This window comes from Helicoverpa zea, chromosome 20 (genome assembly GCF_022581195.2).
Source record: "Helicoverpa zea isolate HzStark_Cry1AcR chromosome 20, ilHelZeax1.1, whole genome shotgun sequence".
NCBI classification, from domain to species: Eukaryota; Metazoa; Arthropoda; class Insecta; order Lepidoptera; family Noctuidae; genus Helicoverpa; species Helicoverpa zea.
This window is the reverse complement of record NC_061471.1, coordinates 5,427,955-5,455,837: the sequence shown is the minus strand read 5'-3', so window position 1 is coordinate 5,455,837 and position 27,883 is coordinate 5,427,955. Positions and strand designations below refer to the sequence as shown.

The 27,883-nt window shown below is 36.8% G+C and overlaps 1 protein-coding gene across 1 annotated transcript; it reads left to right on the top strand.

The window, feature by feature from the left end:
* Positions 1–467: 467 nt before the first annotated feature.
* On the top strand, positions 468–27,497 carry LOC124640503 (claspin-like). The gene is made up of 21 exons (XM_047178294.1): positions 468–1,216; positions 1,353–1,502; positions 1,864–2,069; positions 2,341–3,080; positions 3,328–3,538; positions 3,619–4,244; positions 4,377–4,612; positions 4,700–5,285; positions 5,580–5,686; positions 5,963–6,165; positions 7,081–7,196; positions 7,491–7,612; positions 7,884–8,096; positions 8,466–8,639; positions 8,902–8,979; positions 17,756–17,911; positions 19,234–19,376; positions 19,721–19,980; positions 21,171–21,322; positions 22,325–24,010; positions 25,480–27,497. Exons 1-20 carry the CDS (start codon positions 725–727, stop codon positions 23,999–24,001), a joined length of 6,648 nt encoding a protein of 2,215 aa, XP_047034250.1. The 5' UTR covers positions 468–724; the 3' UTR covers positions 24,002–24,010; positions 25,480–27,497.
* Positions 27,498–27,883: the final 386 nt, after the last annotated feature.

Genomic DNA, 27,883 nt, shown 5'->3' with positions numbered 1-27,883 from the left:
AAGAGGCGGGAGACCTATCCCCCGTCATGCTTCACTCCGGCAGGCCGGAGATGGGGGACAGTATACTCTCCCTGGAGCACTCGGATATATATAGCCCCGCGGGGTCGCTACTCCCCGTCATCCGCCTCAGATGCCCTGCGGGGCTTACTTTATTATTATTTTATTTATTGTTTAAAAGCCACGTATTACTGAGCGACAATTTTTCGGATACACAGTTTCTGAAACATTTCGGAAACTCAGTCAGTTGCTTAGGTCATATCGAATACGAGAAGTATGGGAAGCATTTCACCTTCGGCCAACTTTTCCTCGCTGTTAGCTCCGATTTGGCTCCGATCCACCTTTCCGACCTTTTTTATTTCTGTTTTATTAGGTACGTGTGCCAACGAAACTGTCAAACTTTATCCTTACCTGTCAAGTGTCATGTCATCAATGTCATGTAATGTCATTGTAATGTATAAATTTTGGCGCGAATGTCTGACGTTTGTGTATGTGCACGTCTTTAAAAGGCTTCAATTCATTTGCAAGTTTAAAGGATTTAAAGTGAATAATTATTATAATAAGTGACTTGATAACTATAGTGTTTTATAGGTGTTAAGTTTGCATACAATCAATGAATGACTAGAATCTTTTGCGTTTAATATCCAAGCATATAATGAGTCGTGTTGTACATTTACGACAATAGGCTAAAAAAACAGCAGTGTTAGGCCAGCTTCACCCCAACGACATGGCTCTCGTAGAGAATTCTAGTAATGTGGGATTTCAACTAAATTCTAGTGATGAAGAAAGTGCTCCTGTTAAAAAGATCAGACGGCGAGTTCATCAGTTCTCAGACAGTGACACAGAGAAAGAAAATGTACGAAAGGACGATAATAAGGCCACCCAGGATGAAAAGTCAGAAGATAACAGTGATAGTGAGTCTGAAAACAACGTTACACCTCTCAAAAGCGGCCTTATTAAGTCAAGGATACAGTTGAATGGTAATAGTTCTGATTCTGATAGTAGGATCGAAACTACTAAAAATGAAGAGCAACAAATGAGAATGAAGAACAAAAGAAACAAAATGAAAGATAAGTTTAAGGGCTTGCTGAAATCTAGAGGGATGAAATCATCAAAAGATGAAAGTAATGAACACAGTAAATCATCTTCAGAAAGCAGTCACAGTGAAGCTTCTGATCCTTCTGATAATGAAATGTCTTCTGTTGCCAAAATAAAGCAGGTAACATTCATTTATTGTGCTTAAAATTAGGGCCACCTTTTTTATTTTCATAAAGCTGTTGGATACTGTGTATTCAAGTTTTGTATTATAAGACAGTATAATTGTGTAATATCTGTAATATTATTAACTTTTTCAGAAAATAAGAAAAAGTATGGCAACAGTGTCCAATATTTGTGATCCCGATACTTCAGATGAAGAAAGCGAGATGAATAAAAGTGAAATGCCAAAACAGAAGCCTCGAAAACAACAGAAATCCACTAAACTGATTGAGGCTAAGCCAGTGAGAGTAAGTCATCAAAGAATAAGAATAGTTATTTGCGTGCCAAAGTCTGTCATCATAATTATATATCCACAGTGACCTAGATTTTGTAGTTACTAAGCATATACATTTTTAAATTGCTATTGTAAACATTATAATAAGCACTTTTCGCCTGAAGCACAGGTTCTACCTAGTTCAGGCAAAATATACATCAGCACTTTTAAGAATTAAGCACGCTATTGTAAAATTATGTATAAATTGAAGCAATAAACAATTTATTATTTATTATTTCATGATTTACACTGTTTGTTTCAAGAATGACACATGAGTATAATTCAATAAAATCTGCATTTCGAGTGTCACTTAACAGTAATGTTTAATTTTGCAGATGTCAGCTAAGCAAGCAATGGAAAACATGCAGTTGATAAAAAGTGAGTCAAACCGTATGTTGAGGGAGAAAGCAGTGTCTCTGCCGTATCACAGGCCTAAGGCTCTGTCCCTCAAAGACATCATGTCTAGGAGGAAGCCTGCTGTTGCTTCTGACGGCAAAGCCTTACCCATCAAAATGAATGAAGAACAATTAAAACATTACGCGTAAGTCTACTTTCCTATGATAGTAATGAATTATATAAAAAGCTCTGGGTCAGATAGGGCAGTCGCTCCTTGTAAAGCATTGGTACTCAGCTAGATCCGGTTAGTCTGGAAGCCAACCCCAACATAGTTAGGAAAAAGGCTTGGAGAATGATGATGATAAAAAGCTCTGAACCTAGTCTATATGTATACATACTAACAATATTGTTGATCAGAATTTAAATGCAATGACTACTTTGCCAGTTTTACTAAAGTTTTAGTCTTACAATTTCAGGCTGTTACTAGAACAAAGACAAAAAGAGATGATGGAACTATGTAAAAGTGAATCAGATGAAGAAACTGCTGAAGCTGAAGAGAAAAAAGATGAAATACCCAAAAGCACAGAAGAAGTATCTAGCAACACAAATACTGAACATGAAAACGTTCCTGAAAAGGCTGAAAGTCCCATTGAGTGTGCAGAAAATGATTCTACTGATGTAAATATGGATGCTGCAAACAATGATGATAGATATAATGAATTAATACAAAAAGAGGTTGACAACTCTTCAACTGAGGCAGATAATAGAAATAATAAAGTAGTAGATAGTGAAAAACAGGTTGAAACGGCTGAAACAAATGAAGAACTTGAAGATACTGAGAAAAATGATTCAAATACAGATTTCAAATTAGTATATAACGATTCTGTAGAAGAAGAAAACATACCAGCAGATCAATCCGAAAGTGTTTGTGTAGAAAATAACCTTCAGAACGATTTAACTGAAAATAATGAGGGTGAACCAAACAACTCAGAACAACCAAAAGCTACTATAAATACTGAGCCAGAGAGTCAACTAATAGCATTATATTTCACTGAAAATAATACAGAAGACGACCCAAACAAATCTGATAAAGTAGAAGAAGTTACAAATGAAATTGAAATGGCTTCTGAAGACAAAATCGACGACTTCTTTTCTGATGACGATGTTAATATGGAAGACATTGATAGACTTATTGAGAATGCTGAAATAATGAAAGGTATAACTCTAATTTAATTATGATATTATTATATGGTACAACTAGTATTAACAGATAAAAGTAGTCTATGTCTAACTCAATGGCAACCTCATTGCTAAATTCCATTTGGTTTAGCTCAGCCATTTTAGCGTGATTACTTACCACGCACAGCTACTTTCCCATTTATAATGGTATTAAAAAACATTGATCATAACAAATACCAACCATGTGAATAGATGAATCTAAGAACACGTTTTCTTTTTTCCAGATGTTGACAATGTGAATTCTCCAATGCTCGTAAGAGATCCTTTACCTCCAAATGCTAAACCTAAGCTAACTGGTGCTCCAGGCATGGTCATTGATTTAGATGGAGGTGGCTTCATGCCCAAAAAGAGTGGAGTTGAACTGTTAAAAGAAAGGTTCACATACTTTGCTAGGTTGAAAACACCTGAAGAAATTGAAAGGGAAAAGGAAAAGAAGTAAGTAACACTTATAATATTCAGAATAAAATAATTCATAAAGCATTTTATTTATTGAATAAAATAACTGAAAATTACAGGCTGAAACCAGGTGCTCAACATTTAAAATTAAAACAAGAACTTGAGGAAAAAATAGCTGAGCAGCGATCTCTGGAGTGGGCGAAACGCCTAGAAGAAGAAAAGCAGCAACATATGGAAATGGACACCATTTTAGATGATGCTGATGACAGCTTCGAGAAAATTGAAGCAAAGTTAGATGAAAATGATAAGGAAGATAAAGAAGACAGTAGTTCTGATAGCGGAGAAGAGGAACCGGAAGAAAATGATATAGAGATAAAAGATAAACCAAGAAAACATAATGCAATGCTTGATGAAGAGGCAGAGGAATCCGATTGTGAGGAAAATGAGGAAGAAGCTGAGTTATCAGATAAAGGGGACAATGAAGAACTTGAGGGTGATGAAGCTATTGCTGACCAAGATGATGATGATGATGAAGAAGAATCTAGTGATGATGAGTCCTCAGAATCTGAAGTAGAGGAACCAACTAAAGTTAAAAAAGGCAGAATATTGAAAGCGTTTGAGGATTCTGATGATGAAGAGGATACTACCAAACCAGTTGATACTGAAACCGTAGTGAAGGCCAGTAATGAAACAAATGCAGTTGATGCGGCTGTTGTTTCAAATGATGTTCACAGTTCTTCACAAGGTATTTTTTTAACATTCATATTGATAGTTCATTTGTAATTAAACAATAATTTAGGCATTTTTCCTGGTTGCTGAATTAATGAAATTGTCTATAATAACAATTTATTTTAAATGGCTCTTTCAATGTTTCCAGATGACGTCATACAATTAGCGCAAAGACACCAATCCGTATCAGATGATCTGTTCACAAGTCAGGAGAGCTCCACAGTTATTGAAAAGGCTAAAGATGGTATTAGTACTAGCGATGAAGTTCTTGGCACACAGACATTTTCCATATTAGACTCCACAACTGGATGCAATAATATAGACGTGGAATTTAAAACTCCTAGTCAAATAAATGTCTTGTGCATGTCACAACCTTATAAAGATGTAAGTATTAAAAAAACTCATACATTTCTGGACCAAAATATACTAAGTTGCATTGTTACTAATGATAACTTTATTTTTTTTATCTAGCCTAGTGTAGACGCCATTGTTGTTGGATCACAGCTCCCAATAACTCAGTCTTCTCAATCACAGCCAATAGGAGAAGATATATTAGCTCTGTGTACTGGCAAGTTCTACGACAACGAGTTTGTATCGCCTAGCGAAATAAATCAATATGTAGAGCCCACATCTCAGGACTTAGCTACAGACGTTTATTTCGAAGATACACAGCCGAACAAACCTGAAACAATTGACGATTTCAGTAAAGTGGATACTCCTTTACCTGAAATACCTATTGAAGAAGTTGAAGAAATTAAAGAAAAGGACGAAAACAGTGTAAAACCAAATAATGATGGAAATCTTCTAAAGTCAATTCTAGATGAATTGGATGATCCAGAGTTTGACAAGCCCAAACCTAATAAATTCTTTACTGGGGGCACACAAAAGAAGGATAATGAACCAGTTGTAGAAAGTACTCAAATGAAAAAGAAATTTACGATAGATTCTGATGATGATGATGATGAGCCGAAGGAAACTAATTTAAAATTAGAAAGTAATAAAAGGAAGAAAAAATTGAAGAAGAAGAAACCAGAAAAGAGAGCTTTACAGATCTCAGGTATGCAATACACATAGGATCTTTTTTTATGAAAATAAATTGTAACTGCCAGCGGTTTCACCCGTTTTCCGAGGGAACAGCTTTCCGCACTCTGATAAAAATATATTTATTTCTGATTTATGAGCTGTATACATATTTTTTTTTACATTATTGCCAAGTTACATCAAAGTCATTTCTTACTTCATGCGTGAAAGAGAAGCAAACATACGTGCATGCATAGAAACTTTTGCGTTAATAATATTAGCATGGATTGTAGTTTAAAAACTTTTTCAATTTATGTTTTCTTATTTCTAGATGATGAGGAGGAAGAAGAGGAGATGGAACAAGAAGAAGATAACTATGTGTCGGACTTGGAAGAGGAAACTGAAAGACTAGTGGAGTATGATTCTGAAGAAAATGAAGTAAGTTCATACACAAATAAATTGCTCAACATTTTCGTAGAACTGCTCGTTGTATTTAGAAGGAAGAAAATATAAAATTTCTGAACCTTACTACGTAATAGATATTTTTCAAATAAATATACTTTTATAAAGATGAAAATAAGATATTTTTAAAACTGTATGCGGCGTTTTTCTTTGCTTTCGATTAAGATTCTTGCTCTATTTATTTGAGCAAGACATACACTTGCATAGGTATTTTTGAGACTAACCTAACCCAACGCCATTCTACATTTCCAGATTGAAGTGAAGGCCGATAAACCTAAGAAGAAACGCAAAGTGACAGATTTCTTCGAACAAGAAGCGGAACTTACCAGCGAGGATGAATGGGTTGGCTCAGGAGATGAAGACGAGAAGGGCCTGGATAGGATGGAGCGGGAGGCTGGAGACGACGAGGTCTTCCACCAGGGGAAACTGAGGAGGGAACTGGGACAGATACACATGTATGTAAAACAGAATTTTAAATTAAATATTGACGATTTGGCTTTTAAAGTCATAATGGAGTAGAATGAAAGAATCTTTTCAGTTCAGTTAACAGAGTACAGTTGGGTTTACCCCAATGGCTTAAGTTCCGAGCACAATTACGCGTATGTGGCTATACTCCTCTCCCGTGTCCCCCACCCACTAATACCTTTTTTCCTTTTTTTTAACGACTTCAAAAATCATCAAAGGACCTTCCCTTCCTTCCCTTCCTCTGTGGGTTAGCAGCGGTGAGGGAGTGTCAGACTCTTGCTGACTAAAAACCGTCATGTTCCGTCCCTTTTATGTACCAGGGCCGATTTAAGTCTATAAAAAGTCGTGGTGGCCTAGTGGGCAAAGAACCAACCTCTCGAGTATGAGGGCGCGGGTTCGATTCCAGGTCAGGCAAGTACCAATGCAACTTTTCTAAGTTTGTATGTACTTTCTAAGTATATCTTAGACACCAATGACTGTGTTTCGGATGGCACGTTAAACTGTAGGTCCCGGCTGTCATAGAACATCCTTGGCAGTCGTTACGGGTAGTCAGAAGCCAGTAAGTCTGACACCAGTCTAACCAAGGGGTATCGGGTTGCCCGGGTAACTGGGTTGAGGAGGTCAGGCAGGGCAGTCGCTCCTTGTAAAGCACTAGTACTCAGCTACATCCGGTTAGACTGGAAGCCGACCCCAACATAGTTTGGGAAAAAGGCTCGGAGGATGATGATGGCCGATTTAAGTCTTTCGAACAATCCCGCAGCACCCACTAATACCTTAAATTGGTTTATGCGCAGAAACTCGCGCAATGTTCTGTGATGACAAAAAGTTTGGCGAGGAATGTAACTAGGTACTAAAATTGTATGTACATGAAAGAAGTTACTCAATCCAGTTATTTCAATTTCCAGGCGTGATGTTCTGGACCAAGATAAGCGGGAAGTGAGAATTATACAAGAGCTACTGTTCGAAGACGGTGATCTCGGAGATGGACATCGGCAGCGAAAATTCCGATGGAGAAACGCAGGTACCTACATATTACACATTTTTGTAGTTGTTTTGCTTTCCTAGATGAAAACATAAGTACACCTTGGAGTGTAAACCTTGTAAAAAATTGTAAAAAATAGACTTTTCAGGAAAAGTAAATAGGATGTCCTTTGCGACATTTTCGTCCTAGAAACGCGATACAATAATTTGAGCAAAATTACCATTTCCGAGGACTTTAGCACGACTATAGCGAGGGAAAGGAGGGATCAGCTACTAAGCTAGTCAATAACAGTTCTTTAAATCTCTACTCTAAACTTTTGAAATCTCTTTCCAGGTGATGATGATGAGGTTGGAACAGTCCCCGATGAATTCGCCGACACACAAGAGGAAGAATTTGAATCAGAAGAGCAGTGGAGAAAACAAAGGCATGAACGAGAAGTATTTTTAAGGCAAATGGTGAGTATCCTCATTTTTAAGTGTTCTCACAAAAACAGCTTATGTAACTTGCACAAAGGGACAAAAGGAAGATTTATCTCACAAATCACAGATTTTATAGAATGACAGAATTAATTCGGATGTATAAAATTTTCGAGAACATTTTCCAAAAGTAGGACAAACTGCAGGATGTTTCAGATTATTTCGGTGTGACCTACTAACTGGACTCTGGTATGCTTCAATTTATAGAAAGTAGAAATAAAGATGAAGCATTGTATTATAAAATTTTCAGCAACAAGAAGAAGACGACGGCAACCTGAACGTTACTGTGAACAGAACAACTATAATAAAGGCGAACCTCTCATCAAAATCGATGTCCACTTTACTGCAAGAAGTAAATCAAGTCAATAAGGAAGAAATCACTGAAGCACCGGCACCGGTAGTCAAAGAAAAGAATACTGCCAAAGATATTCCAAGCCCGAAAAAGGCATTCTCTATATTTCAGGTAATGAGATATTTCACACATTTAGCTGAACCGACTTTGATGCCGTTATCAGTGCATAGTATTTATCACACTTAAGAGAAAGTTTTACATATATTATTTATTGAAATCGTTTTTTTTTTTTAAGTTTTTTATTTTATATCTAGCAGTAGTATCTACATATGAGATATGCAGATACTGCTTGATGTCAGCTCGCAACTAATTTACGAGCACGAGTATGTGCATGTAACCAATACCTCTCGACCATCTTCGTCGCCGTTGGGCGAAAACTATACCGAATTATAAAATCTTACTGAACTTAACTTTTTAAAAAAAAATCCACCCATAGAATATAAATATAGATATTAAATCATATCACTTTTCTAATTTCAGCAAAACTACCATGGTTCTTTGTTAACACGCGGAAGAGGTGCTCTCGCGCGACTGGCAGCGTTAGCAACACCTTTAGCTGCCGATGACGACGCAGCCAAAATAGGAACAGTGACCACACATAAGCGAAACTTCGTCTTTACTGCCCTGACACAGGATGACGATGATGCACCTAAGGTAATGTTTACAGTAACTACAGCAACTACTTTTACACCTGTTTCTCCCGATTTTGCTTGTGTTAGGAAGAAACTATGTAATATAACTATAAAACTAGTCCTTGAAAATGGGTTACATTGGAATCGACATATATTTCCTTAGATTAGCGCCTTCAACCAAACACATAGAAGTATGAATACTCCTCGTGGCTAACTTTCGTGCTGCTGTCCACTATCCTCTTATCTTTATGCCCTCAAACTAAAAAAATATTGTATAATTTCAGGTAACCCTTAAAAGAAAAGCCGACACCAATCTGGGAACTCCAAAGCTAATGAAAAAGATGAAAATGGAAGAAAAGCAAGCTCGTCCTAAGAGCAGTTTACTGGATCATTTAAATCTATAGATTCGAATTATCTTTTATTTAGTGACTCTTAGGATGTTCCGTAAATTACGATATATTTTCAGATTGATCCTAAAAGTATATCATAATTTTGAACAGACAACTAAAAAAATGTTTTATCCAAGACTGCAGTAAGGTGCTTTTATAGTGCATTGATAAAAGTACTTCGAATATGTATTTCAATCCTAGAAAAAATACTGTATTAATTTGTATAAATACTAAAAATTAAGTGTAAATAGATTTTCTTTAATAACTAGACTAGGACATAAGTGCACTTACTGAGAAATATTATATTTTGTGACATGATAATGACTGTTATAATTAAGTAGTGAAATAAAATATTTAACTTTATTGTGTGTTTAATTCTTGCAACAAAACTTCTTTGCACGTACTACATACTTATTTCGCAAAACCGGCCCATCCCCATCGTGCCAAAACCAAAGCAGTAGATTTTGCGTGACAGAGTAAACAAACGTTCTCACCACTATAGAGGTCAGTGGTTCTCACCCATTTAAGAATAATAATGCTCCAGGTTTGCTCATTTCAGGAATCGGTTGAAAAATTAAAACAACGAAAATACTCTTTGGGCTCCATTCAGGTTCATAGAGAGAGCGAGGCTATAGAGAAGTCCCTATTATGGATTCACGCACTTATCCAAGTAAAACACTATCGCTGTCCTACCCCAGGTTTATAGTATTTTCCTCCATATTAGATTCTGACTGCAAGATTGTACGAGGAAGAGATGAAGGGCTCCAAAAGAAACATAGGTTGATATTTTGTAAGCAAGAACCAAATGAGCGGTTAATTTCACCTTAAAAAAAAGATTCTAGGTTGCCTAGGTCCTAGGTACCTATAAAATAAGTAAGGCGTTGAATAGACACTTTGGACCTAAACATATTTTTATAAATAAATATGTAGGTCCCTTTCAGCTGCATCGCCTTTTAGGAGTTGTCATATTGTGAAAAACATGCAAATACAATCGAATAACGGCTAACTTTCTTGTCGAATTTTTGTGGACGAGCCTTTATATTTTCTTTGAAAAGGTTTGGTACATACAAACCTATTTCTAATTCTTCTATAAAAATATACTTATTGTAAATAATTATATATTTCCGTTTATAATTCATTTAGAAAATGTTGCAAAAATTTTCAAGTCTTGCAAAATTGAGACATCTGGTAATAAAACAGTGTTTTTTAATGTTGCATGCATTGATACGAAGCATATCCTTCCGTTTGACATCTCGCTCCCTCTCTTGTTTAGTGAGTTTATCTCTGTTCCTCTTCGACCAATCAGAAACCTCAATACGCCGCTATCTCTGTCAGCTGGTCGCGTTTTCTCCATGTTCTGTGTGGCGTTTCGTTCGCTCACGGCCGGCTCAATCAATGCTTTTTTTCTGTGGCGGTGTGGTGTAGTAGTGTAGCTTGGAAGAATTCTAGTCAAATAAATCAGAAAAATATAAGTGCTCCAAATAAATATATAAATAACGTTTTGAAATGGCGAATGATAATAATGATATCAGCGACATCGTAAAGAAATGCAAAATTCTTTTGTTGGATATTGAAGGGACCACAACATCGATCAGCTTTGTTAAGGTAGGTCTAACGATTGACCGGCCGGTGTTTTGTCTCAACATGTGTTTTTGTTTAACCGTAAGACGTTTAATATAGTTAGTTTTTCTGCATCATTACCCTGCTGACTCCAAACACTTGATTCAACATGCAAAATGGTCGCGTTTTCAGATTCGCAACATGGAGGACGAAATCAAAATGGTACCCCTTTTCATGCTCCTTTCATTGTCTGGTTTATCCACGTGTTACTTATCGTTTTCCCTGTAATTATTACGGCTAGACTTGTCTCATTATTTGGAACAATTTGGGTTTAGATTGGGGATGTATTTGCAGTAATTTACCTCCACATTTTATTGATTTATTTTGCCGGAACAGCTTATACATTACGTACAATTGGACATGGATCCTGGAATTCTGGCTGATTAAAATAGTATTTAAGTACTTAACATTTTAATTCCAGTAATATGCATGCAAGTTGTATGTAGCTTGCGTGCTATTCGCACCTACCGGCGTGAACAGCTGTTCCGAGCAGCTGGCTAGTAAAAAAACGAAGTGTGGGACAATTATTAACTGTCCTCTTTCTATAGCATTGAACCCACATGTGCTGGCCTTGTCGCACTCACGTCACGTTTATAGAATAATGATAGAGACAAAAAAAAATAAGATTGGCGTTTCGTATGTCAGTATAGCCGCGTGTTGGTATTTCGAATTTCAGTTCGTATTTTATGTAGATGAGTGGGAAAGCAACTAAAAGAAAAATCCCAAATTGCATTTAAGCATACCACAAACCATTTACGTTGTCATATAAAAAAAAAAAAAACAAATCCAAAAAGTTGACAAGAATTTAGTAGTTCTTTACTAAATTAGGCAGGTACTTTTACAAGGACAGGTACATAATGATATAGCGATGTAGATTAGTCTAGGGAGGTGGGTTAGTGGGTTCTTGTAGGTAGGATGTTACATGCCTTACCTACATATTTATCTCGCCATTTTCTCCTTACAATATGAGGTAAACCCTTGCGGTGTCGTGATGTTAATTAAATTTAGGGTTGGGACAAAATGTTTTTGAGATATAGGTACCATATCTAAGGATTTAAAAAATTTAAAATAATATTTTGGCCGATATCTACTATCACAATATCTCATCACTTCATCCTTGAGCGTCACGTACGCTTAGCATTTTTTGCGCCGGTTGCGCGTTTCGGCTCGTCAGCTGTTACTAACAGCTGATTCATTCATTTAGATTTACAAGGTCAAACTATTCGAATTATATTACTATAATAACTTTACTAAGGTCATTAATTCTTCATACTACAATAGTATTGTTTATCTGTTTACGATTCAAACATTCCAAATTAGTCAGGGTTTAATAGCTAGCTAGTCAATTCAAATGATTTATTTTAGTTGTAGGTGTCGAGTATAACTGTGAAGTCAATGACCCTGCAAGGAAGTAGCTACAATACGCTCGCAGAGTTTTGATCGGAAATTAGCACTCTTATTCTCCAGATTTTTTGGATATGTAGAATAATTGGAGCATGTTTTAGTATAATAAAGTAGTGTATTATGTTGGTGCATCCCTACCGCGGGTGCCGCGGGCTGGGTCGCTCGGCTAGGTAGGCTATCCGGTTTGGACACCGGCGGCAAGTCTCACAGTTCGTTCACCTACCGACTTGCCGCATCGTAGACGATGCAGTTTCACCAGGGCATCATGTTATGCTAAATTCAATGCATGGTGGTTACTTTTTAGAGGCGAGAGCTTAAGTCCGCTCGGAGATAAATAAATATTACTGTGGTGTGCAAATGCTTTCGTAAATGGACGTATTCGTATTTGCAAGGTCTGCAATTGTAAACTTTATGACTTGGGTTAGCTGGGGCGCCATGGTTATTACTTGGGTACTTCAGGTGTTACGTCTAACGAGAATACTCATTGAATATGGTAATTTTTGAAATACCCTAAATTGGCGTCTTCAAACCACCCATTTAGGATTCTCTGCTGCCGTTAACATTTATGTAGGTATTTGACACGATAACTACACGGCAGTTTCAGTTCGGCAAAGTTATTTGACGATAACTGCCACTGACCTTCTGCTCTCTCTATATTATCAGAAAAAAATGGCAGACAACAGCAGACAGGAAACCTACCAACATTTTTTTTTCGTATGCGTCCCTTGGAGTGAGAACTGGTCTCCATGACAGAAACATTCCAAAAATAATCAAAGACAAAGATCATTTGTACTGTTTGCTGAAGTCGTAGAATATCCAAAACATATAGTTTTGGCTCCATAGCCAAAACGGTGAAAAAAACCTCTTAGTAGAGGTGTATTTTTTTAATGAAAAAAGATCAAATCCATCATGAATAGCACTGGAGGATAAAAGAAAGAACAAATACGTAAACGGGACCATTTTTTTTGCAAACCAGGGTTCTTATATAATGCAATTTACCTGCGAGTGTTTTTGTCATTAATGTTTTCGGAAACGAAAGTAGCACGCGAGGTTTTCCTACAAACAAAATTATAAACGACATTCAAACCCTTTAAATTTTGCTCCGAAGTGCTGCCTTACAGCTAAATACGGGATAACAAAGACCTTTAAACTTCAAAGGTTCGTTTGTACCTGTACCTTACAGAGTTAATGCTATGGAAAGTTTGAGCACTGAGCAGTACTAGTGTAAAGGTAAAATAGGGTAAATACGCCAAATGTCGGCCCCCTTAGCGATTTTCTGATTGCGGTTCGCTATAGCACCGTCAGTTTCCAACGAAAGATAGTTTCTGATGCGGTTTTGGATAGTTTGATTAATCTATGTCATGTTTATAGGCATAAGATTGATATTTCTACGAAAAGAAAAAAGTAATAAGGCTTAGATGCGTCGAGAACAGAAAAACCCTAAAGTCGGCCATTCACGGCCCAAGGTCGGTTGCGTTTTTTCCAAATGTCGGCCAGGTATAGGCTGTTTTAAATTAAGGCAGTGACAAATATTATTAACATGATTTATTTTAGCAGAATTATAATATAATACTAAGTATACATTTGTAATTGTATTTGTTTAATTTATAGTAAAATATTTTTTTTGTTTCCCCTAAACAAAAAAAGTCGTATTTACGACCAACCATTTATATTTTTTAAGCTAATAAGAACGGTTTAATAGATAGCAAGTATCAAACTATAAAGCTACCATAAACATGCCTACAATACTGTCAACTCCTACATTTAAACTTAACTCCTATACGATATAATGAATTATAATAAATAATTTCATTTTGAGAAAATGAAAAAATATAAAAGTATTTTTTCATCAGCCTGTATAGTGGCGCTTGAGTTCGAGGCTGGTCGACATTACGATTATTTACGATTCTAATGTCGGCCCCTATTTCTTGTACCTTATTTCTCTAGATTCAACTAATATCACCCCGGCCGTTATTTGGCTATTAAACGTAAAATAGATCTATTTGCCTATAAGCTTTGCAAATTCTCTTGTTAAGCCAACGGAATTAGTACAATAGGAATTTATAAAATAGACTGCATTTGCTTTAAGTCGGCCACGGCCGAGACTCCGGTTTTAAGTCAAAACTGTTGTCCTAATGGCGGCCTCCTATTTTTCCTTGAAAAATATACGCAAAACGCTGAAAAAACTATCTTAAAATATAGTAAAAATAACCCATTATAGTGACAATCAAGCTTAAAACAAAAATAAATAAATGTTTTATCGTTCTAATATCAATCCCTAAAATGTGAGTATTCACTTCGAGTAAGCTACTTTACGTGCGAATTTGATGTTTCAACGGCGCAATCGCTACTGACGCTCAGTATGAGAAGAGTAAGTGACAGAATCGGATAGTAACGATTTGTACGTATAGAGTATAAACCAAGGTTGCAATTCGAGGAGCAAAACTAACACTTAATTACCTTTTGAATGAATGCAAGCTGAAAATGTACAGACGGCCGAAGTTTGGGGGGAGGCCGACATTTGGCGTATTTACCCTACGTTTTTGAAGGGAACTCCTTGTTTTTGTGTGGGGATTAGAAAGTTTGCAACGAAATCGTATAATCTGACAAGTTGAACCTTCTAACATAAACAGCGAAATGCAGTTCTGAAAGGTAAAAAGCAATTAAGGACAATGATGCCTTTTTTGCAAACGAAATTAATGGTTCCAACTTGATGTTCTGCGTGGGAACTAATTTGGATTAGCTAGAACTGCTAAACCAGCATTCCTCACACGGAAACAAGTGACTATCAATTGGCACTATGCATGTACTGTGTGTGCTTCTGTAGAATCCGTGTTACTATTACTAGTACTGCCCGGTTTACACTTTGTTAAGTTAACACTGCAGGTGATTAGTGCAGGTGTTTAGTAATCAAGGTGTGAACGGAAGCGTAAAGTGATTAGTGTTAAGTGATACGTGCGATTAGTACTTATTGATTAGTGCGAGTGAATAGAATCAAGGTCTATTTTTGTTGTTAAGTGACTACCCCCTCTCAACTTTTCTACTACCCTCTCTCGCAATTTGCCTGTACTAATCAGTGTGTAAATACGTGTGTGTTAAGTGCGCAGTGTCAAGTTCAAAGCGAAAATGAAGTGGACTGAACAACATACTTTAAAATTCGTACAAGAATACATAAAGTTTGAATGCCTATACAATGTAAAGTGCGCAGAATTTAAAAACAAACAGTTGAGAGATGTGGCCCTATTGAAACTGAGTGAAGCGATGGGAATTCCCGATTTCAAAATTGAGTTCATTTTCTATATCATATACCACAACAGATACAATCTCCTTAATTATTTGTCTCAATATTAGGCTCTGTTCATCTTCCATTTCTAGAGACACTATGCACAACGGACAGTACCACTATGAGCTTCTTCCTAAACACTGTGTAAACGGAGATGGAAAAGATTTCTTAACACTTGAGACTTATCGCCTAAAGTTAACGCTTAACACTTATCACTTCACACTTCGCAAAGTGTAAACCGGCCTTACCACAGAGTCCACAGATTACAGATTGCTAGTACACACTCTAATTATGTGGGCTCCATTACTGTGAACTGGGCGATCTCATCTGCATACTTTATTGTGCCATTCCGTTGAACGTAGTTTCGAATTTAGCACGATTTTTCTTACGTACTAGATATTTGGACACAATAGATTCGTAGACAATGAGGCTGCTTTGAAAGAGTACATTTAAAAGTGGTGCCCTTTGACTACCAGGTTTCAGTCTTATAATGAAATAGCATCTAAGTGCGTTGTACACTTTCATCATGACAACAAAAAAGACAGTCTTAAAAATGAAATTAGACTTCCTTCTAAATTCCAAAAAAAATATGATCCTTTAAAAAATCTTGCTGGGTTCTCGTCTTCTTCCCGACAGTTATGTGTTGTCAACTCCACCAATACCGTCACAAAAATGTTTTCAGTCGCTTTACCTCGACTAAGAAGGGTTCGAACAGGAACATCTTACCTGTGTCCTAAATACTCAAATCATAACAGCTCAATTTCGAACAGTTCTTTAAGTACCCACTTAATATTTCGGCAGGCCATGTTAATTTGTACATGCTGATTGGCCTCCCTAAACGCCCACACTTCCCTACTTCCTAGTACCCATTTACCCTAAAAGAATTTGCGCAATAATCTCCCTAGCAACATAACACCTCATATACATTTACAAGGAAAGGTCTGCCTGCAAAAATATATAAAATTTACCTTACGAAGCTCTTGTAACATATACCCGCCTTCCCTACATAATGTTCGTACACATGTTTTGGCTGAAGCTTCGGAATTCAAGGGCCTCGAACTTGACTTTGGTGCTCAGTCATGCATTAGGACTATAAGTACACCTGTATACCCAAGTTAATACTGATAAAATTGTAAGCATCAGGTTAGTAAAAGAGAAATTGGAGGTACCAATTTGTATTGATACTTAGTAAAATGTTTATGTCAGTAACTATTCTCATACCATCTCCATTGGAGTACTGTATAATTGGATATAATAAAAACTGTCTAGTAAACTGAACTTTTTTTTTTCAATTTTATAGAGGTGTACTTACTGGTTATTCATGTTGAATGTGGACAGTTTATGAAAATGTATTTTAAAAAGTATTAAATGTAGAAGGTTGAGCAAAAAGATGAGCCCCTCTGAGTCAAGAATTTTCACTGTACGATACGCTTTGCTTATTATGGGCTTACGAAATATCTGCCAATTTTCACTGCCAATTAATATACCACACTCAATTAGTAAATAGACATTTTGGAACTTGTCATTTGGTAGAACCAGATACTCCGTCTTTAAATAAATCTCAATCTAGTCTGCTTTGATCTACTTAAAAGTGTCTCATAAAAAAAAACTAAACTGTTTTTGCACTTCCCAGATTTCCATGAAAGCATGCTATTGTTATTGCCGATGGTTTACTGTACGTGATTCTTGTTTAAATCTCTCGTAAGTTGTAAGGGACAGGTAAATGAACCCTTCGCTAAATGTCAGGTAGATGCATGAGACACGTTAAAGAGTGAGTAAGCCACTTGAAGGTCCGTAGATAATGGAATTGCAGGATATGGTTCATACAAATAGATGGGTTGAACATCGATTAATTGTATGTAGGTTACGATTATACAGTGCGAGTATCCGAGGATTAAGTTTAGGAAAGTGCTGCATTTTATTGGTTTTTAGGCCCAGACCTCAAAAAAAAAGATAAGGAAATCTTAACTAAAGAATAGGTCTCCTGCAGTTTCATAGAACTGAGGAGTTATAGATATTTTTTTTATTACGCACACTTAGGGGAAGTGTGCTTAATAAAAAAATATCTATAACCGTTTATTTTGCACTTCCTATGCAAAAAACAATTTGGCAAGAAGCAAGAAAAATCTTTTGGTTAGGGGATTACTTTGTATGCGTTGTAAAGAACTTTACCACTCGCACTTTACCATTTCTTTTTATAATAAGGATCCAAAGAAAAATATCAATAACCATCAGACATTATAAGAGAGATCTTCCAATTTAAGTTGATATGTCACAATGTTCTCGACAACATGTACCTACAACGTACTACGTTGCGCAGTATTTAATGTGCCGCGTCCCAAATTGTGAAACATAATCTCTTATGAGCTCATCGATATGATATCAACCTTAACTCGATAGGTATGTGGTGTCTGGTATTAAGTTCAGAATTCGTTGTTTCAGGACAAGCTGTTTCCGTATGCTGAGGAAAATGTGAAGGATTTTTTGACGAACCACTGGGAGACCGATGATGTGAAGGAAGCTGTTGTGGCGTTGAGGAAACTGGCGCTGGAAGACAAGGAGAACAGCGTCGATGGCGTTGTTGCTATTCCCGGAGAGGTATGTAACTTGGGGTATAATCTTTGACAATAAACCTACATTCACATTGAGGCTCGCTGTTATTCGATGCGAACATTTATCGCAAACAATCACTGTAACAGAATTCTATGAGTCATTGAGAATAAATGATAGATAGATCGTCAAAAGGTGTCATGATGATGCCTTTCTTGTAAGATTAGACAAGTTTTTTTCTACATATGCGTAGAATCAAAAAAATATGAAATAACAAAGGAAAATCGCGTCAAGGGGGTCGACCGTGTCGTGTATTTAAATTTTCGTTTCTTCAATTACCTCATTAGCATAGGACTACGTACATTAAACCGTTAATATTTGTCATACGTTCACTTCGGTATTATTTTCGTAGTGACATTGACTTTACCTCGTACTATCAGCGTGGGGTCAAGGAACTTATATTTGTAAATTGATAACTTTATTTCAATGAGATTAGAATCGTAAACTCGTGTTCGTTTTTGTTGATGTTATTTTTTTGCATTATTTTGCCTTAGGCGTGAATGAATGGTAACTTGCTTGTAATCTCACAGAAATGAGGTAATAGCAAAAAATTCAGAGTTCAGGGCATCCTCAGATCATTTAAAAGGAAATAAAATCGGTTAAAACTACAAAGCCCACAAACATAATAGCCCACCCAGGTTCAAAAATATTTTTAAATAGGCGTAAAAATCTGTGAATAATTGAAATGCTAATAAAATGTAATTCAGTCTAGCGGCCGAGTCGCCTTTGCCATTTAGGGCGTGGTGCGCGATTCGTTCACGTTTCCATTCTAGACAAAAGATTGAAACACGAAACTAAGAGGTCTGGCTTACTTGTAACAATACCCTGCAGTTCTGAAATAAATTGAATTAAATAAAAATATTTTAGCAATCGATTCTTTTCCGCGGAATTTTTCATTACGTAGCGGAGGATGGATGCAATACGGTAGCAATTCGGGGAATATCTACTTAATTGGCCACTGTGTAAGTTTATTTTCCGCGAAACACTGTTGAACCTGGATATTGATCGATAACTGTATCCCTATTTGATTCGAATTGGGGCGGATCCGAAATGAATTCGCACTATTCATATAACATGTTTCATTGCGGATTTACAAAAGCGTGTGAAAATCGTTCAAGGTGCGTGTGCCAGCTCAATTGGAGAACTTTAGTTTAATAGTTATTATAATGATAGATGAATCAATGTGTAAATCATTGAACTCCCTTCACTAATACAATAATGTTACGATACTCTGAAATCTACTTCTCTCCCTGTCTTAAAAACGACACAATATTCAGGTCAGTTTTTAAATTAACATCATTATATTTCAGGACGCGTCTAAGGAGGATCAAATCGAGGGTCTCGTGAAGAGCGTCAAGTGGCAGATGTCGCAGGACCGCAAGGTGGGCGCTCTCAAACAGCTGCAGGGCCTCATCTGGAAGCAGGGGTACGACAAGGGAGACATCAAAGGACAGTGAGTACATTGTCCTTTTTCTATTCAACAATCAAGTTCCTGACGTTTTGCATAGCAACAATGATTTCAAGTGTATGTACGTAAGTTATGTATGTTTTATAATTTTTGAAAATCTCAGGATTGATGTAGGTCTTTTAATGTTTGTTACGTAAAAATCAGTGATTACATTAACAAGAAAAGAATAATGAAATATTTATTCGCATAGACCATAGGTGGTACCAGTTTTTACCGATTATGGAGGAATAAAACTTTTCTCCACATAAAGGCTAACAGCAGTTTGAAACCCAGGAATCCAACTCAGATAAAAATGCTCCAGATTTTCATTATTTCTTTTAAAATTTCAGTGTGTATGACGACGTGTCGCCCGCCCTCGACCTGTGGCGCTCGGTGGACGGCCAGAAGGTGTACATCTACTCTTCTGGCTCCGTGCAAGCGCAGAAGCTTCTTTTCGGCCAGTCCTTAGCCGGGGACATGCTGAAGCTCATTGATGGCCACTTCGATACAGCCGTCGGGGCCAAGCAGGAAGCGGCCAGCTATGCCGCCATTGCTGAGAAAATCGGATGCAAACCTGAGGAGATCTTGTTTTTGACTGACATCGTAAAAGGTATGGTGGTATTATACTTCGGCCGTTCAGAGAATGCGTTCCTGACACCTATCAGTTAGTCACGACTAGTGATGGGCACAACATAACACTGAGTTCGTTACCGTTCCTTCAAAATGAACCGCCGCATTATTTTAAGATTATTTTCGTTTTAAATTGGCGGAATCATTTGTTTTATATTTTAGTTATTTAAGTGGAAACCAAAAAAAGGTAATATTCATATAATAAAATTGTTTTATTTATTCTTTGTTACAAGTACATTGAATTGAATGTGCGAACAGAATATTAATCAGACTCCGATTTGCTTGAGGAGGTGGTGTCTTCATCATCATCTTCGCCTACATGTATAATTATATTATTATCAATAACAGAATCAATCCTGATATCTCGGTCTAACAAAAGCCGGGTAATCAAATAAAAACAGATCGAAAACACTTGAAAAACGTGGTCTATGCGCACGAAACGACAACGGACGACTGTTTTAGCGTCACAAAATGGCGGCCCATAACGCCATTTGGGGTTACCATTTTTAATCTAAGTATAAAAATGCGGTTTGGTCATAGTTTTATTTTTATATTTCATAAACGTTATAATTAAGTCTTATAGTCCATTATTTTCCAATTCTTAAAAAGAAAATCAAAACGTATTATTTTATATTATAACTGTATAAGAACAGATTACGATACTTGCCTGTTATTTTTAGCACAGCACTACAAAATATAAACCGCTGACATAACCTTGTAATAGCGCAGTATAGATTTAGAAAAATATTGTTTACCAAGTTATTTGACACTCAGTTTGGCACAAAATTATAACATTCATTGATTATTGATATAATAATGTTGTTTTAATGCTCCTCAATTGTTAAAACGGTAAACAACCAGCAAAAATATTTTTATCGTAACTGCAACGCCATTGCAAAGTTACGTCGTCAGTTCAATCGCGACGTGTCAGGAACGCATTCTCTGAATGGCCGAACTATAATACTGACTTAAGTAATTTATGTTGGTTTGTTCTATTATCTCCATGTTTTGTTTGCAAGTTTAATTCCATACATTCAGCTGTTCTTTTAAGAACTTTCCATTTCTGGATAGCAGTAGTACTACTTAATCGATCATATCGGTAAATATAGGTTTTGCTCAATACAATTCTTCAAAGACGTAACTAAAACTGAAGCAACAAATAATCATCAGAGGCGGAAGCAGCGCGTGCATCAGGCGTGCACTCAGCCCTCGTCAGCCGCGAGGGCAACGCGCCGCTCCCGGCCGAGGCAACAGCCAGCTACCCCGTCCTGTACAGCCTGGCCACGCTGGCCAACCCCAACAAGCGCAAGCCCGACGCCCAGGTGCCCCTCCGCTGATTCCGCCATAGCACGCCTAATGCATGCACTCTGTAGTTATATGTGTAGACTCGCCGACACAGGTGAGTACGTGTGTAGTGGTTACTGGTTCTAGTGGTGGTTTCTGTTTGTAATGGACTCTATTTTTTGTATATTTCTTGCTTTGTATAGAGGCATATTCTGTTAAAATAATATTGGTGGTTTTTATCTATCCTTCATAGTTTCTTTCGTATAATCACCCAGAAAGGGCCTTCCCTTCTGTCTTTCAGTCATACAAAGGATCAGTCATTATAGCCTTAAAAATCTTGTATAAATAAAATTCTGATAGATCTTCCAAGTTCGTTACGCACAGGAACCATCACGCTTTGGTATGCTTCAGGCAAAGGCTGTGATAATTGTACATGTTATATAGTTACTGTTGTTGGATACCTAAACCTTTATGTAGCAAATAAATATTGTAGAAAAACTAATTTTGTGTTTCAAATTATACATAAGTACTCTTCTTTTCAAAATTGAATGAACTCGGTATCTACTAAAATTAAGTATTTAATGTTGGTGGTTACAAAATATAAGCACAACTTTTTTGTGCTGTTGTATACCATAGGTAATGTATGTATGAGCATTATGCATCTGATATCCTGTATGTTATTTGGTGGAGGTTGAATTTGATGAAACTCCTGTAGATTTTCTGGGGGATAAATTGGCTATATTCTTAGATATCCCGAAAGGTTTAAATTTTTTATAAATATTCTACAAATTGATATATGGTGTACCTATTTTCTAACTATGGTGACCAGTACTATTTCAACTTAAGATGCCTGTATACCTTTTGTAGTTTTTGCGACCTTAAAAAATTGGTCTTAAAGTAAGTATATAAACTTAGTTCCTACATATGTTTGCAGAAACAATAACAGAAATCGTTGTAAACTGTGATTGCAAAAAGAGTCAGCCTATTTTCAAGAGGTTCATCAATCTTAGGTATTTAATCGACTTCTTATGTCATTACAGGATGAGCAGCCTGCTAAAGTCCTGAAAACTGACGTAGACGCAGATGTTAAAACAGCTTCTGAAACAGATGCTACTCCTGAATCTCAAGCGCCAGCTGAGGCGAACACAGCTTCAGAAGCAAAAGCTGACGACAAAAAGCCCTCAGAAACTGATGCTTCAACCAAAACAGAAGCTACGCCTGTAGTTAAAGAGAGTTCTGCAGAGAAAGCTGCTCCTGAAGCAAATGGTGCTGAACCTGCAGTGGCACCAAAAGCAGCCGACGAACCGGAGAAAATGGACGTCGAGGAGGAAGCAGCTCCGGAGCTTAAACTCGAGGAAGCAAAGACAGAAGTAGTTGCTGAAAAAATCGAGACAGTTGTAGAAGAAGTAACTGACTCCAACGAAATAGCTGATACCCCAGTTTGCGACATTGAACCCATTATTGAGGAGAGTAGTGACAAGACTGAATTACCTGAGACTGAAAAAATGGAGACAGAGTCTCCAGAAGTTCCTGAGCAGAAAGCCGAACTCAAGAATGGTGACAAGGATGCACCTGTTCCAGAAGAAACCCCTCCTGCTTCTGTTATTACAGAAATCAAGGATATTACAAACGATAAGGATGGGTTGAGTGAAGTCACAGAAATGATTGAAGATCTTGAACCAGTGGTAGAGGAACCACCGGCCACCCAAGACATGGAGGAACTTCAGAATGTAGGTGAAGTGTTGGAGAAGGAATGTGATGAAATATTGTCCAAAGTACAGGATGTAACTAATTTGGATAACATACCTTTAAAACCTTTGTTGAACACAATTGCTGAAGAGACAATGGAGACTGAAAATTTGGATTCTAACGACATTGTCGAGAGAATATTGGATTCAGAAATGGAAATGGAGATGAAGGAGAGTGCCGAGAAAGATCGTAAAGCGGCCGAGGCAGCGGCTGAGAACAAGGCAGCACTCGACGGTGAAACAACTGAAAAACAAGAAGTCGCCAATAACGAAACGACGGTTACACCAGTAGAAAAACCCACAGAAGTAGTAGCTGAAGTTCAAGCCACAGATGTCGCTAAGGACAAAATTGACAGCAGTAGTCCTAAGATCACAGACGATGAGGCAAAGAAACTACCAGCGGACGAGAAAGACAAAAAAACAGAAGCTGATAAAGTAGAAAACAAAATAGAAACAGAAGTAAGCAGCGCGCCCGAAATGGACGACAGCAAAACTAAAGTAGCTGAAGCTATCACAGAGAAAGCGGCAGACACAAAAATAGATGCTGAAGAAAAGAAAGCCGAAACTGATAAACCAGAGCCAGAAAAGAAAGTTACGCCTGCAGAACAAAGTAAGGTAGAATCCGAAACTCCTGTGGAATCCAAGGAGAGCCAAAAAGTTCCTGAAGAAATCAAGCCCGATAGTGAGCCAAAAGAAACAAAAGAAGCGCAAGTTAACGGCAAAGCCACTAATGGCGACGCTGCAATCGTGAATCAAAACGGAGACGCCAGCAAAGAAGATGAATTAAGTTCCCGACTGTCAATGGAAAACGGCAAAGAGGTTGTAAATGGCGCAAACGGTGACTCAACTAAGACGGACCAGGACAAAACTGAAAAGAGTACCGAAGTCGATGTCGCCGACATTAAAGTGAAGACAGTTGCCGTTGACGAGCCGCGCAACGATCCGATAGAGCAGCCTACGGAAGCATAAGATAGTACGGTGAGTTTCACCTTACTTATAGGGAACAAATATAATGACCACCATAAAATGCTTTGATACCCTAAGTTTTGCAACCAGAAATATCTACTGAACACCAGAAAAATAAAGTCTAAAAATGTAATAGTACCAGCTATTTTAGTCACGACTTCACTTTAAATTGTATTCGACCACCAAATTTAGTAAATGATCACCAACTCTTGACGACCAAATTAATGTATTATTTTTGCCTAAATAAGTCACTGTGATTGCCATAAAATGTAGGCTTATTACCAAATAAAGTATTATGATGCCATATTAAGTTATGTGTCCGGCTTGCAATGCATGCGTGAGTGTCAGTATGACGAGTGACAGGGGAAAATGGAAGAAAATGACATATTGCGCCGACGCCAAGTAAAATTGGGAACAGGGCAGGAGAAAGAAGAAGAAGAATGTGTTTCTCAATACACTCTTATCGCACTGTTTAGAGGCATGCAATAGACAATTTTCCACGCTAGTGCAGGAAAAGGGTCCCCAAAATGTTATTACATTTATTTTATCAGGCCGAACTTATTTTTTTGGAGTCAGTTTACTTAAACAGGATAGCAAGATGTAAAAACTTTTTTGATGATCATTTACTACTTTTGGTGATCATTTACTACTTTTGGGATAACAATGATTTTTTTGGACTCATTTTGCTTAAATAGGATAGCAGAATTTAAAAACTTTGGTTATAATCTTACTTTAAAATGGTGGTTTAATTTTGGTGATCATTTACTATTTTTGGCTTACGCATGATTTATTTTGGAGTAATTTCACTTAAATAGGATAGCAAAGTGTTAAAACTTTGGTGATAGTTTTACATTAAAATGCGAGTTTCATTTTGGTGATCATTTACTATTTTTGTCTGCTGTTTGTTACTATATCTGGTGATCAGTTAAACATAAGCCTTACTTATATCACATTTATGGCATTTTTTGGCTATCTATTGTCACATTAAAAGTATCTTACGTACTTTATCTAACTTCCGAATTGGTTGTTGTGACTTCGTTGACTTTTAATGTACTGTGTAGCATGACCGTATTTTAATCCAATCTTAATTTCAATAAGGACATTGTATTTGGAGATCAAAATATGTACTAATATTCTTTTGCATACTGTTTTCTGATTTAATGTAATGATCATGGTACGCATTACGTTGTTCAAAAGCTTTAGGCCTAGACTTCACCTAAGCAAAGGGGAACAGAGAAGTGTTTTTAAATAACCTGCTGTTTCTATTGGTTATTTCAAATCTTTTCTGGCCTCTCTTGAGTGGGTGTTCTGGACAACAATATCACCGATACCTAAGTTAGTTTACAGAGTTAGGTGTTCAAAACAAAGTATGTATCCCTATGTACGTATGTGTACTAATCAGTATGTAAATTATTTTTTAGTTTTTTTTTGTACATAAGAATACTTGATCAGTAAATACTGCATTCGAATATTGTTTCCAGGGTCGGACGAGTGGAACTGCAGGGCGCCGTAGCGTTGTTGGTTCACATCAGAAGATTGACAAGACTGAGGTTGCTTCCACGCTAATTGACATCACTTCCTAGTTTATACGTGTATTGAAATTTCACTGTGTACCGCGCGGTGACGGCCAGTGTGCACTGCTGACGCGAACCTCAACTTATACGTACACCGCGACTTGTCACGATGACCCCATATTCAATGTTTTACCTTACACGTACTTAGGTAACTTAGGATCAATAGTTTTAACAAATGCCCCAAGATTCCCATACTAAATACCCTATCGTTCATGACAAGTCTTAATGTGTAGATTTTATTACCGGACCACTGCTGTTGCATTTCACTGTACCAGGTCTGTAACATAGAGGTCGAAATAACAGTATTGGATTTTTGTAAAATTGTATTAGCGATCATCATTCCAAGGGTAGCCTGCTACGATAAGATGCAATGTGCAGTGGATATGTGTTTACGTAAGTTTAATTTTGCTATAAGTAAAGTTATTGAATGTAAGTCACATAGATGTAAGATCGAAACTTTTATTATTAGACATTCCTGTAAGCGTACAACAATGTGGTAGTATTTTATTCAATTTCTCGCATAATTTCTTTGTTTTGGTATATGAGGCCAAATAATGGTGCTTTATACGAGTTGCCAGACCGCGCACGTTATGCTATTCCATTATTTCTGTATTATCTATTCAATTTGGTAGGGACTTAGGTCATAATGTCTATAGACTTAACTAATTTTTGTCGATGTTGCGCTCTTTTACCTTGCGTACACGATACTCATTAACTTCGATACAGGTAATGCGCGTAGGTTTTTAGATGTAAACTATTTAGTAAGCTGCGCAGCGCCTCTAATTATAAGAGCAGTTGTGTACATATGTCGTGGATAGTAGTGTTCGCGGCTCGTAACACCCATGCAGGCGTCATCGCCGAGCAGGGCGCACTGACCGTCACCGATTATCATATTTGACTTAGGTAAGTTCTATTCATAAGTATTAACTGTATTGTGATTCTTAATTATCTTGTAATATGTATTACTCAATTTTTCGTAAAGCCACTGCCAAACCTGTGCAGGCTGTCTGCTGTTGGTCTATGAGCTACTGGTGTTATTGTGATATTGAGCGTGACAAGAAGACTGCGGTGATGGTTCGAAGGGCTGTGTTAAGTATTTATTGGGTCGCGGGTGCGTAGCGAACGCTTATGTACAGTTGGTTCTATTATTTATTTAGGTATTGCAAAACTTGCTGTATATAAAGGTATATTCATGAACAAAGTCTTCACAATATTTATATTTGTGCTCTGGGATTGTAGTTTATAATATTAGGCGCTTATTATTCGCTTTATGCCTTCTGAAGGATCGACTAGAACAAAGCATGAACGCGTTTGGTTACTATTTGTGGTGTTTCGATGGTGCGAATTTTTGAGGTTGTGTTTATCTTTGCTTTATTGCAATGATTATGATCATTTCGAATAAGCTTTAATTGCAAGTCTTAAGGGAAAATGCCAAACAAAATTGACTGAGAATTATACAGTACTAGTCTTATCTCATTTGGAATCTCGGTATAGGTTTGGCGAAATTTACAAATTGACTGAATTTAATAAACAACGGTAGGTACTATTCTTTATTTATAAGTTATATTTTGTTCCTGTGTTAGTATATAAGAAGAAAACTGATGATAGTACAGTATTGTAGTAGCTGGTGGACCAACGGCAGATGATTGTTCAGGCATCTTCGTTTAGACTGATTTTTTACTACTAAAACTTCCATGTTCAACCATTATCTATTAGCTAAAGCTGAAAACGTAATGCTACCTGTCTCAAATGTTAGATAATGTGTGAGCATAGAATGTCTTTAACAATTAAGAGAAACATACATTTGAGTTCGTACATTTTATTGTAAAAAAACTAAACAAGAAATCTCAAAACGCAATTGAAATGTATTAATTTTAATTGTCACCACTATAATGACGTTAAAATATAATGGATGTAGAATTTCTTATTGGTTTTTTATTTTCATTTACGCTTTTGATTTTTGGAAAATGCCGCAGTTGTGACGGATGTCGGACCCCAACTCCATAAATGATTTTTATACAATATGGAACACTATTTTTTACACACATTCATCTTCCAGTATCTGTCCATGGAATTTGATAGCCTCATATACAATTTCCTCAATAAAGTACATTTTTCTAAGAAATATTTACTTTTCCTGATTACATGCTAATAAAATGGAAATTTTTGTTTAAACCAAACTAGAAGTCTTGCTCCAACTGCAACATTAAAAATATAACTTACATCGCTGCTTGACTTCTAAAAACAAGATTTGAGACACAATTTTTTTTCTTTGCAAAAACCAAGTGTAGTTTATTTTCTGCAACTATAA

What these genes read in the sequence shown, in the direction of transcription:
- LOC124640503 (XM_047178294.1), top strand. Translation starts at nt 725, where the DNA reads ATGGCTCTCGTAGAGAATTCTAGTAATGTGGGATTTCAACTAAATTCT. An exon ending in GAAAGGGAAAAGGAAAAGAA is followed by an intron (nt 3,539 to 3,618) that starts GTAAGTAACACT and finishes TGAAAATTACAG; the next exon opens with GCTGAAACCAGGTGCTCAAC. An exon ending in TGTCACAACCTTATAAAGAT is followed by an intron (nt 4,613 to 4,699) that starts GTAAGTATTAAA and finishes TTTTTTATCTAG; the next exon opens with CCTAGTGTAGACGCCATTGT.